Raw genomic sequence first — 13,074 nt, forward strand, 5'->3', positions numbered from 1 at the left:
AACTGCTAGTCTGCAATAAAACCAGTAAGATTTTTGGGGTCTGAGTGTATATTCTCAAATGCTCATACCCTGAAAAATCTTGTGGGTTTCTAAGGTGAAGTAAAAAAAAATCCAGCTCCTCTAATAAGGGGGAAACTGATTGTGGTGAGTACCTATTGGTATATCCCTGTGAAGTCACCCACCTCTAGGCTTCAGAGCAATTTTGCTACTCTGCTTCAATTTTTACTGTCATTTCTTTATTTCATTGAAATCTGTATACTCCAGAATTCACAGTGGCTCACGTTAACTTACAAAGTTCTGAAGTCGCAAAAATAAAAAAAATGCAGATTTAAGGATAATCAAGTATGCAGGAGATGAAGTATAGTTGAACAATCTGCCAGGATCAGAAAGGAAGAAGCAAGTAGGCTTGGAGAGTCAGGTGCAACAAATACTGGATTTGGCCTGAATCTGGGTGAATTCGGGCATATTCGGCAAAAATTGGCCGAAAATGTCCTGCCTGAATATGAACAAATCCAAATGCAAGGTATTTGGGCTGGGGGGGGGGGTGTTTGGTGTTTTTTGCGTTTTGGCCTGTAGAGGCTCATTTTTAAAGCTAGCAGCACCAAAATTTCAGGGTATCATCCAGAGACTGATGATGTCACCACAGTTTGGTGATGTTTGGTATAGGGGGGCCAAAGTTATGGACCCCCAAAAGGAGTGCCACATCCCCCATTGTTTCCAAACTTGGGTGGTATCATCAGGACAGTCTCCGAATGATAAAAAAATACCAAAAATACCCCCCAAAAATCAGACGGACCCTAATATTCAGGTATAACGGGTATACCTGAATATTCGGGTATATCCGAATATATTATTTGTCTTATTCAGGCATACAGATAATTTTATGCCCAAATAAATCCAAATCTGAATTTTACTGAATTTCTAGGGTATTGACCAAGCCTAGAAGCAGGGCTGAGATCTAATGCAGCTTTTGTCTTGGCACAGTGGGGACACATCAAGAATGTATTGGGCTGTGCCTTAAAATCTTCCACTTTCCACCATCTTTAACTCTCCCTTCCTTTCCCCCCGCAGCACAAGGACTCTCTACATACTACAACAAGGACTGCGACATTAGCGGGAAGGCCAACAATTCCATTTCCTACCTCTCCAACAATGAGGTTGTGTTTCTAGCCGAAGAGCACTGTGAGAGAGAACTCTGCAATGAACATGCACCAAACGGTCAGTTGGTAGGAGCCTACACATGGGTGTTCCGCAGCAAAGGCGTTCCTCCCATTGGGCAAAGTGGGCAGTTGCCCTGGGCGCCACCTTGTGAGGGGCGCAAAAACTGCAGGTTTGTCTGTGGGATTTTTTGCCTGCAGATGGCGCAGTTTTTAGGCTAGCAGCACCAAAATTTCAGGGATTTTTCGGGAGACTATCCAAATGATATCACCCAGGTTTGGTGAGGTTTGGTTCAGGGAGTCCAAAGTTATGGACTCCCAAAGGGAGTGCCTCATCCCCCATTGTTTCCAATGGGAGCTAATAGGACATGGGGGCTACACCTTTGAGGGTTAATAACTTTGGACCCCCTGAACCAAACTTCACCAAACCTGGGTGGTATCATGAGTAGGGCCTCATGAAGATACTTGGAAATTTTGGTGCTGCTATCTTAATAATTTCACCCCTGACAGCAGGCACCCCCTGACAGCAGGCATTTCCCCAGATTTTCCTTTTAAATCCACCCCCTTCCTGCCAATGCTTGTTTTCTTTATTTCATTTATTCTCTCAATGCCTAATAAAGGTTATTATTACTATTTTGAAAGCATTTTGGAAATGTTTTCAAAAAATATTTCTGCTGTGTTCAGATTTGTGAGTTGGGGCATGTTCTATAACGTGATGGTGACTTTGAAACGACCTGGTGGTAAAAAAAATTTTGTTTGGTCACCGTGGGGGAGAGTGGCTGCCCATGGGGGGGTCATCAGACTCAGGTTTTGCCCAGGGCTCCAGTTTGCCTGGGTACGCCACTGTTCCGCAGACTCTCAGGCTGAATTCTTACAGTTCCTTTGGTTCACATGGGGGGTGGGGATTACTGCAACATATTATCAACAGTTTTGGCACCTTCTCGCCAGAACTGTCTTTCACTGTTCCTCTCATGCCATCAATAAAATCCTTGAACCCATCTAGTGAGTTATTGTTTGAACTTGGAGTTTGACACAACACTACCTAAGATGTTGCCTGACATGCTTCTCAAAAATGAAGCCTGCTCTTCTCTTCAGAATGTTTGTTTTTATTCCCAGGCAATCATATGCTGAGTTGTCTTTTAAATTAATGCATTTCCATTGCTGCTTTCCCCCCTCACAGTACTGGATGTTCTCCTCGCCCGAGGCCGCCCGAAAAAACTCATGCATTGCTATTCCTGTGGCTCAGCTGATGGGTCCTGTTTCAATTCCAGCCTGGCTCAGATGCGCTGTTCTAGACCCGGAGAGCAGTGTGTGGACATCACATCTTTCTCAGAGCCAGAAGGTGGGTCTTTGTCATATACAATTCTTCCTGTCACCTAAGAGAGAAGTCCCTCCAAAAAGTCACCACAAGACAGGAAGGAATCTCAGCAGTAACTTCTAAGCAAAATAAGTCTCCTGGAGTATTACCTCATTTGTCTTGTGACGTGTCTGTTTCAGGGAGGGGCAGGGACTAGCAATCGGTGGAAACTTTAGGGGGCAGGGATGTGGAAATTGGCAAAGCTGTGCTGTCACTCTTGGTATAAACCCAGAACTGGTGTCATCGCATCGGCTTGATGCTCTGGGATTCTGCAGCATCATCTTGAGTATGTGATGTCATATCCAGGTTTGTGCTGGAAGTGATGTCACAGAATCAGCACAATGTCTATTTCACCCCAGTTTTCCCTGAGCAGCAATGAATCCCAGAGCGGTCGGGCAGGAGATTACCTACAGGGAGGACATTTCCTGATGATCTCCCAGCTGTGGCTATTTAAAGAACCCTTTCCACCTTTGAATAATCACAATTTTTGTAAAGAGGCTAATAATGATCTTGTTTGCGTGAGAAAGACTAATTCTTTGAGCCTGGAAGTTATTCAGAGGTACAACTTTTTGCATACTTTAGAAATTTATGGCCTATTCTGACTAATTAGCCAGCTCTGCTGTTCTCTCTGACACTGGAGTCCTGGCGGCTAAACGGGGGCCAAGGCTCAATGGTAAAGCATCTGCTTTGCATACCAAAGGTCCCAGGTTCTGTCCCCAGAACCTCCAGTTCTGGGCACCACAATTCAAGAAGGATATTGACAAGCTGAAATGGATCCAGGGTAGCAGGTGTGGAATCCGTGCCCTACAAGGAGAGACTTGGGGAGCTGGGTATGTTTAGTCTGAAGAAGAGAAGGTTAAGGAGTGATATGATAGCCATGTTTCAATACTTGAGGAGATATCTTTTTGAAGAGGGAGCAAGCTGGTTTTCTGCTGCTCCAGAGACTAGGGGCGATTCCACACACAAGTAAAACAGGTTTGACCCAGTTCCCTGAGAAGGGTACTAACCTAGGTCGAAGCCATTGTGGTTCCCCACTGCAACCAGCTTGATCCCAGCTCGGAGGGCGGAATCAACCTGTGCCTCTTTGCCACTCCATTCCAATTGGCTACTGTTCTACGGCCATGTTCCGTCTTATACACACGTTATTAAAAAAACTGCCACAGGAATAGAGGGACGAAAGTGGCATTTTTTGATTGGCCAGCTGTACGCATGCCCGAAACACTCAGCTGTGATTGGCTGAATGGGGGACTCCTGGCACCAGAGATTCCGCACTTTACTGGAATCGAGCTGAGTTAGAGCGTGGTTCCCTGAAAAAAATAGTGGTTCCCAACTGGAGTTGGAAATTTGACGGTTACACGGGGCGAAGCTGGTACAAAACCAAGTCGATCCCAGTGGTTGTGCGGAGCACTTAGGTTGAACACAGCTCGAACTTAGGTCGATAATGCAAGTGCCGAATCAATCTAGGACAAGGAGTAATGGATTCAAGGTGCAGAAAAAGAGATTCTACTTAAACATTAGGAAGAACTTTTCTGATTGTCAGGGCTTTTTGGCAGTGGAATACGCTGCCTTGGAGGGTGGTGGACTCTCCTTCTTTGGAGGTTTTTAAACAGAGGTTGGATGGCCAACTGTCAGGAGTGCTTTGATTGTGTATTCCTGCATGGCAGGGGGTTGGACTTGATGGCCCTTGTGGTCTCTTCCAGCTTTATGATTCGATAATCCTGCGATTCTATGACTCGACAGGTACCACTTCTGTGTGTTCTAGTCCAAAGAAGTGCTCAGCCTTTTGACTAAGCCTGAACACTGGGACATAAATGTAAAAACTGACTTCATATCCTAAGACAGCAAAGACACAAGACTGTAGAGTATAACAAGTGGTTTGGTGAAAGACAGTGAAAGGAAATTTCAGTCAATGAGACAGCAAGTTAAAATATGTGGGGCTAATTGGGGTTATGGTGTGTTCTCAGCACACAGACTATCTTCGTGCCAATGAATGGAAGCCAGTCATTCATTAAATGGGAATCTCTTATCCAAAGCTCAAAAATCTGCCTAACTCTTGAGAATTTGGTAACATGCAAGTGTATTTTAAACTGACAAGACCAGTGACCAATCGGTCCAACTAGCAGTGCTTGCAAAAGGCAGTCTTAGGCTGAACCAAAAACATGGAATGCATGAAGCAAATAACTCAGAAAAGCAAATGACTTAAAGCATGTGGAAAGTATCTCGCTCTGGTTATTGAACAACTATGCTATTACATCCCCCCCTTCTCCACACAGCTGGGATCTTGTAGATTCAACTCCAGCTGTGTCTTAGGGACCAACAAGAATTTCAGGGTATGAGCTTTTGAGAGTCAAAGTACCCTTCATCAAATATGAGTAGAAATGGAGGTTTCTCAGTCTTTTATCCCTTTCATAAGGTGGGATCAGCAGAGGCATATCTAGGAAAAATGGAGCCTAGAGATAAAATCTGAATTTTCCGCCCCCCCTTCGGCACCCAAGTCTACCACCCAGAGCCAGGTCTATTGCCTGGAGCCCACGCCAGTGTCCAGGTCTACTGCCTAGAGCTTGCACCAGCATCCTGGTATACTGCCTGGAGCCCATGCCAACATCCAGGTCTACTGCCTGGAGCTGGTGCCGGTGCCCAGGTCTATGTGCACCTGAGGACATGGGTTACCCCATGTCCCAATAAGCAGTATGGCCCTGGGGAGCAGTGTAAAGTGTATACTTGTACAGGATTCAAAGGTCCAATGCATATTATCATCAGCTAGATTAGTGCAGAGGGGAAATGCTCAGAGTCAGGTCATCTTTCAAGCAAGCAGAATGCACATTTCCAGACCTTTGGATTCTCCACCTTTCCTTGTAGATATTGCCAACACTAATAATTCATGGGTGGTGTGTGCTCTTCACTTGCTACGGTAGTTATGCGCATTCATGAACGTTCCCTGTCTGGCAGTCATGTTGGCATTGGCGCCCCCTAGAGGTTAAAGTCTGCATTACCAATAACTATTCCCTCTCCTCTGGCAGAGTTCTCCCAGGACGAACAGCATATCAAGGGTTGCGGGCAGCTAACCCACTGCCAGGAGCCCTTGGGTTTCCATAATGGGAACAGCTTTTACCTGATCAAATGCTGTGATTCCAGCTTATGCAACAAAGAGACACAAGGTAAGATGCCATTTGGGATTGAGGGTGGACCCTCAAAGCTGGGGAAGGGGAGAACTGGAGTATATAAAGCAACCACCTTCCGGGTTGTGGTCTGGTAGGTCCTGTTCCTAACATTTCGCCTGTTACAGACTTCTCTCTGATGCACCTCTGAAGATGCCAGCCACAGATGCAGGCGAAACGTTAGGCCCAAGATCTACCAGACCACGGCCACACAGCCCGGAAAACCTACCACAACCATGCATGATCAAGTTCCAAAAAATGCCTCCCAGTTAAACTTGAATTAATCAGAAATACATATTGAAATGTGGTGTCGTGGTTTAAGAGCATCACTGTCGGACTAAAAAGTCTCGGGTTCAAATCGCCACTTGGACATGAGACTTAGTTGACCTTTGGCCAATCTATCTTTTTGGGCCAGCCTACCTCACAGAGTCGGTGTGAAGATAAAATGGAGGAAATGAGAACCCTGTTAGTTATTTGGAGGAAAAATGAGAGAGCTGGGTAGAATGAACCCTCAGAAATAGGTCCTCTCCTGGGAATTAACAGGTAGACAGGAATTAATATCTTAAAATCAAAAGCCAGAAACCCTGGATGGTATCAACAGTGAAATGCCACTTAGGGCTCCATATCTGTAAATAAATATAAATCAATCAATTCCAGTCACCAAATGCAGGAACCTAATGTTAATTTCTCCATTCTCCATATCCAGTTTAAAGGAGAATCCTTTCGAAGCGAACTTTGGAGAGTGAATACATTTAAGAATAAGATTAAAATATTTTATCCTCACAACAACCCAGATAGGCTGAATATGTTTGATTGTCCTAAGGTCACTCAGCAAACTTCCACAGCAGACTGGGGATTCGAATCCAGGTCTCCTGGTTTCTAACCACTGCACCACACTGGTTCTTGTTTCACATTCATGGGTCCATTTTTTCTTCTGCAGACTATAAGGCTTCCCCCCTGCCCCTGAATGGGGTAATGTGCTACAGCTGTGAGGGTAACTTTAGCCAAGGTTGTGCCCCTGATGACATCACCCAGACACGGTGCCGGGGACCCATGAACCAGTGCTTAGAGGCCTCAGGAATAGATGGTGAGTATCCTTATTATTGTCCCCCATAGCCTCTCTCCCAAGGTCAAATTATGTGGCCAAGTCTTATTTTCTGGTATGGATTGTCAACAATTATTTTTTGCAAAGCTTTATGGTAGGGTTACGGAAGAGTGGCTGGAGATGTCCCAGAATTACAGCTGATCCCCAGATGACAGAGATCAGTTTTCCTGGAGAAAATGGCTGCTTTGGAGGATGAACTCTATGGCATTACCGAGGGCCCTCCTCTCCCCTAAGCCCCACCCTGCCTAGGCTCTGCCTCCCAGATCTGGCAACACTATTGTGCCCAACAACAGAGGCCTATGCCCCAAAGAGCTCACAGTTTAAAATTCTACTCAAGGACAATGACAACGGGAGGAGTGGAAGTGAGTTTAATGGTTTAATGGTTTATAGCAGTGGCCATGCTGGCAGGGGCTGATGGGAATTGTAGTTCATGAACATCTGGAGTGCCATAGGTTCGCCACCACGGGTTTATAGTGTCAGACTAGGGACTGGGACACCCAGGTTCAAATCTGCATTCTGACATGGAAATCTGCCAGGTGACTTTGTTACAGCTGCAGCTCGGGTAACAATAAGTGATTTCAGCTCAGCAACTTAATGAGGTGCAGGAAGCCGATGGTCTTCAAAGCAAAAGGATTTTATTGGGAGATGGTAGTCACAGCTCGGGCAGGAGAAATTGCGCTCTTGCAACCCAGTGCAAGAACTTTTATTCCCAAACTTCAAAGGGGCAAAGGGGCAGGTAAAAGAGGAGGTGAGGGGGCAAGTCCCTCACCAAACACCAATAAGAACACAACAATACAAAAGCAAGATACAGTTACAACTTCTGAGTGGGATTACAAAATCCCGCTGTCAAATGTCTTCTGAGTGGGATTACAAAATCCTGCTGTCAAACGTCTTCTCGCAGGATCTCACAATGGAGGGAGAGCAGATAACAGTTCATTCAGAAAATCTAGGTGGGCTTTATCAGATGGCTGTTTCCTTCAGTAACACCCTGAGTCTCCCGCCTCTCATCGTTGCAACAAAGAAAAGTTCAAACTGTCCAATGGTGGTCCCTGCACGTCTTCCAATGACTGGGAACCTCTGGGTGCTGGCAACAGATTTGATTTGCAAGTCCAAAGGGGTTCTTTTGTCTTTGCTAAGGAGTCGGCTGGGTGTTGGTCTAAGCTGCATTCCAGAGCCAATTTCCTTGTCCCTTAATATCAGCCTCTACAGGCTACTGCTTTTGCTAACAGACACAAATTTCAAAAATAACATTTCTAAACTTAAACATTAGGGAAACCTTAAGGGATAAACACATATACTTATAGGCAAGACTTTCCTAAATTAACAATAACAAAACCTTAAACTAACTGAAGAACCTAGTCAAACTAAAATCCTAAACAGCGGGCGCATCATAAATTCAACTTGGAAGGGGCTTTTATTACATCTTGAAAGGGCATAAGCAAGAGGGAAACCATACAACATTGGAATGATTGCACGTTCACAACCTTTGCAAGCCTTATGAAGACTTCTGAGCCACACAAGTCTCCACATCCGGGCATGGAGCCAGTGTAGTCAAGCAACCTGACTCAGGAAAATATTTTGTTTATTTTCCTGGGCGGTAACAACTTGAGGTACTGATGTGCCAAGGTTATACACCAGTTATGTTCTCCAAAGCACTGGCCCAATAATGGACTTATGAGGCAAAGAGGCAGGGATTGTTTATTTGGCTGCAGCACCCATTTTCATAGAGGCAGAAGCAAAATATGTGGCAGAACTTCAAGCTTTATAATGTTTACACAGTCATCCTGATAACATCATCAGTGCGGTCAGAGAAGGCCCTCCTTGTACATATTAACACATGTGAAGCCCCTTTCATACGATTCATGATCCAAAAGGTGCACCTACGAGGTACCTCCCCTGGGAGGAGATTTTACATTAAAATGAGGGGCCAATCAGACCAAGATTGCACCCTGACCCCAAATACTGACTATTCTGGAGTATGGGGGATGTTTTACCATAGCAATATGTGGGTCTTATCCAGTGGTGGGATCCAAAAATTTTAGTAACAGGTTCTCTCGCCAGCCCCCCCTCAGCAAAGGGGGCAGAGGCGTACCCAGGCAAACCGGAGCCCTGGGCAAAAACTGAGTTGGATGCCCCCCCATGGGCAGCCACCCCACCACGACCCCAAAAAATTTTTTTGCACCAGGTCATTTCTAAATCATCATCATATTACAGAAAATGCCCCAACTCACAAATCTGAACACAGCAGTGGTGAAACACACAGGTTCTTTGATAGAGACTGGTGAGATAAAAGGGATGAAAGACTGAGAATCAATGAATTGCAGTACCTTAAAGGGATTAACCCAGTTCAGGGAGTTACATTATTAGTCACAATTGCTATATGGAACCTTCATGTTCAAAGGCAGGATGCCTCTCAGGGAGGCGAAGGCGTGGAGATGGAAAAGTGGACCCAATTAGTGACACCCTCTCGGCACACACAAATAATTAGTAACCCGAGAACTGGTGAGAACCTGCTGGATCCCACCTCTGGTCTTATCCCTCAATTGCTGATCTAAGGAAATAGGCATTATTATAACTTTGCAAGAAGGTGTTGGGTAACAGGATGTCTGCCAGTTACTCAAGGTAGATTTGAGTGTGAATCTTTGCACCCGCTTTCATCATATCTCTAATATCAGCTTTGTAACAGTGTTTGTTTGGGTAATAGGGCTTTCTTTAAACTCTTTATAGCAGTGGCCCAATATAGCATTCGCTGGATGAAAACCAGAACACCCATTTGACAAGGGAAACACTTTAAAACTAGTCATTATTCTTCAAGGTATCCCATCTAAAGTCTATTATATTTATTTCCTAATATCTACTGAAAGAAGATAAGGGGGGGCGGGATTTTTTATATGAGAAGAGGTGCCTACTATTTATCCAAGGGTGCACTTTCTGGGAATCATTCCAAGTTACCAAACAAAGCTATTGTTTACATTATTTAAAGCTAAATGTTATGAATGGCTGGCACATCGCTAACTGTAAATAAAGCAATGAAATTAATATTTTTCTACCCATAAATATTTTTTTAACAACAACCTTTATTAGGCATATAAAATAGGCTCTAGAGTGTTACCATAAGTATGTCCCATAAGTATTTCAGCAAGCAGATCAGAAAAGTTTAAATTTACATTGGTAGAAAAAACTGAGATGTTTATTCCTAGAAAAGCTGAGATTCACATTATCAAAAAAACCCCAGTGTGTTATCTGTTGTCATTTCATTCTCAGAAATGACATCACAGTATGAATTATGTTTGTTTAGCCTGGTGATCCCAATCACAGGTTGTTTTTCTTTTTGAGGGGGATGTCAGTAAAACTATAGCAGCACAATTTGAGAAGCTGCAATATGTGCATATTTGTGTTGCTGTAGCTTTGCAGACAGCCCCCTCAAAACAACAACAAAAAAGAAAAACAACAACACATGCATGGCATCGCTAGGCTAAACAAACTTTATTTACCTAATTTAAAAAGTGAAATAGCGAACAGGTGAGCTGCAAGCAGAGGAAACCTCCATGGGGAATCTTCACAGAGGATCAGCTGCAGCACAAAATGGCGGACACCACTGTGAAATTGAGAAGAGTTCCATCCAGCGGGCAGGAAAAAAGATTCATTTTGGCAGACAATGCTTGTGTTCTCCCATGCTATGGGAACACAAAATCCCAAAACATGAGATGGGTGGTGACTATAGATTAGGCCAGTGGTGGCGAACCTATGACACTCCAGATGTTCACAAACTACAACTCCCATCAGCCCCTGCCAGCATGGCCAATTCAAAGTAATAGGGTTTGCTTTTAAAGACCTAAACCAGGGGTCTGCAATCAATTGGCCATGCTGGCAGGGGCTGATGAGAATTGTAGTCCGTGAACATCTGGAGAGCCATAGGTTCACCACCACTGGCCTAATCTATAGTTGCCACCCATCTCATGTCTGAAGGCAGGAATGCGGAAAGCAGGGCTTTGGGAGACTGATCTTAACTGGCAGGCTGGAAAGTTCTGGAGCAAACAGTCCTTAAGGTATCCAGCCCCAAACTGTTTAGGTCAGGGGTCTGCAACCTGTGGCTCTCCAGATGTTTATGGACTACAATTCCCATCAGCCCCTGCCAGCATGGCCAATTGGTTGCAGACCCCTGGTCTAAGGTTTCTAAAAGCAAACCCTATTACTTTGAATTGTGCCCAGAAACAAATAGCCAAATAGCAAAGGGCTGATACAATCCCTGTAACCAACCCTTGACAATAACCTGACCGCTGTATTTTGGATCAGTTGAAGGGTCAGGACTATTTCAAAAGACAGCCCAATATTGCAGAGATAGGCGTGTCATTTGCCTGTCTGTGGCAGGCAGCCCCCCCTCCACCCCCACCCCCCGTCAGCTTCTATCCTTTGCCCTTGAAAAACTGAGGAGCAGGAGGGAAAAAATGGCCAGAAAATGGAGTGACGCTCTAGGAATTTCCTTCTATCTCTATACTCAGAAGAAGAAGAAGAAGAAGAAGAAGAAGAAGAAGAAGAAGAAGAAGAAGAAGAAGAAGAAGAAGAAGAAGAAGAAGAAGAAGAAGAAGAAGAAGAAGAAGAAGAAGAAGAAGAAGAAGAAGAAGAAGAAGAGGAGGAGGAGGAGGAGGAGGAGGAGGAGGAGGAGGAGTTTGGATTTATATCCCCCCTTTCTGTCCTGCAGGAGACTCAAAGGGCTTACAATCTCCTTGCCCTTCCCTCCTCACAACAAATACCCTGTGAGGTAGCTGTGACTAGCCCAAGGTCACCCAGCTGGCGTGTGTGGGAGTGCACAGGCTAATCTGAATTCCCCAGATAAGCCTCCACAGCTCAAGTGGCAGAGCTGGGAATCAAACCCGGTTCCTCCAGATTAGATACACGAGCTCTTAACCTCCTACGCCACTGCTGCTCACAGCTTAGATACATCCTCCCCAATATCTTCCCAGTCACCATCCTTGAAATCTGCCAGTATTTCCCAAGGCAGCACTGGCGGCAACCAAATACAGGGAGCTGGGGGTAGAAGATATAATAAGGCCCCTCGAGGTTTTTCTTTGATATTAATGGCTTGTTTGTTTCTCCACTCAGGTGTCTCCGGCCAGAGTCTCGTCATCAAGGGTTGTGCTTCCTCTTCCTGGTGTGACAGCCCATACACGTCCATCTATAAGAACCTGGGGGGCCTTCACCTTCGCTGCTGTACCGAGGACCTCTGCAACAGCCAGATCGTTGATGGGACCACGCTGAAGCCCTCCCCCAGGAGTCAAGCCAGCTGCAACCCCACAGCCCAACCTGTCTTGCTTCTGGCAACACTGCTTCTCTGGGTGGCCTTTTGTCTCTGCTCAGAGAGCTCCTGACTTTCAGCGCCAACCATCTGAACTCGATCTGGGCCAAGATTCATCAAGGCACATCTCTGAAATCTCTCCCTCTCAATTGTGCAGCTCAGCAGTGAATAAGTATGTGAAATAGCCGTGGCCCCTGGGTCTCGGCTGAGTTCAGTTGCCATATCGGCAAGGAACGCTAGCCCATGCTCTTAACCCCTGGGGGTTAAAGAGGCTGGCTTCTTCTCCAAGGCAGAAAGTATAAGATCCAAACAGATATGACTCCCAGAACCCAAACTGGCCGCTAACTCAAGTGGAGGGCGTAGAGACTAAAGGACAGAGAAGAACAGGACATAGGATTTCTGAGTTTTTTTCTCAGCTGTAGGAGAGTACAAGGAGATGGGCAAACTAAGGCAAGAGTGTTGGACATCATGCCCTGACTATCAAAATCAGGACATCCCAGCTTATTATTTATTTTTATTTATCGAGGCTAAGGGCTCCCACCCACAAGGATTTTTGCCTGCTTCTTTTTATACCTTCCCCCTGATAAATCCCCTTGCAGGAGATCATTGAGAAGACATGGAGATCGTGTCGAATCCTTTCCTCACCAGTGTCTGAGCCCCAAAGGTTGCCTTTCTGAAATATGTTAGCCTCCTGGGACTGACGTCTCCCTTTTATTCCATTATTAATTTATATATAAGCATTATTTGTGTCAATAAAGTATTTTTATAGTATTGCAACAAATGTTTTGCCTGTTTGATGTATGTTGATCGAAATGACGCCACCAAGATTCTCTATCGGCATTCTCTACCTGCAGAGTGAATTCTGGTGAATCGTTGCTGAGGTCAGGAATGAATTTGGGAAAACAGCCTTAACTATGTTGTCCTTAATTTCCCTTCCAATTCAATTTTTTTTTCGACCTGGCTAGAAGGAACCGGTGGTCTGACTTAAAAGGCAACCAGGA

The 13,074-nt window shown here is 45.0% G+C and overlaps 1 protein-coding gene across 1 annotated transcript in view; it reads left to right on the top strand.

Moving 5' to 3' along the window:
• LOC125435057 (urokinase plasminogen activator surface receptor-like) overlaps nucleotides 1-12,842 on the top strand; it is a 19,679-nt gene extending 6,837 nt beyond the window's left edge. Inside the window, exons 3-7 of the mRNA XM_048501070.1 lie at nucleotides 1,072-1,218; nucleotides 2,338-2,499; nucleotides 5,535-5,672; nucleotides 6,613-6,759; nucleotides 11,881-12,842. Coding sequence (XP_048357027.1) covers nucleotides 1,072-1,218; nucleotides 2,338-2,499; nucleotides 5,535-5,672; nucleotides 6,613-6,759; nucleotides 11,881-12,146 — 860 coding nt within the window. The 3' untranslated portion in view covers nucleotides 12,147-12,842. The remainder of the gene's footprint in view (nucleotides 1-1,071; nucleotides 1,219-2,337; nucleotides 2,500-5,534; nucleotides 5,673-6,612; nucleotides 6,760-11,880) is intronic.
• The last annotated feature ends 232 nt before the right edge of the window (nucleotides 12,843-13,074 follow it).

The sequence above is a fragment of the Sphaerodactylus townsendi genome, linkage group LG06 (assembly GCF_021028975.2).
Source record: "Sphaerodactylus townsendi isolate TG3544 linkage group LG06, MPM_Stown_v2.3, whole genome shotgun sequence".
Lineage (NCBI taxonomy): Eukaryota > Metazoa > Chordata > Lepidosauria > Squamata > Sphaerodactylidae > Sphaerodactylus > Sphaerodactylus townsendi.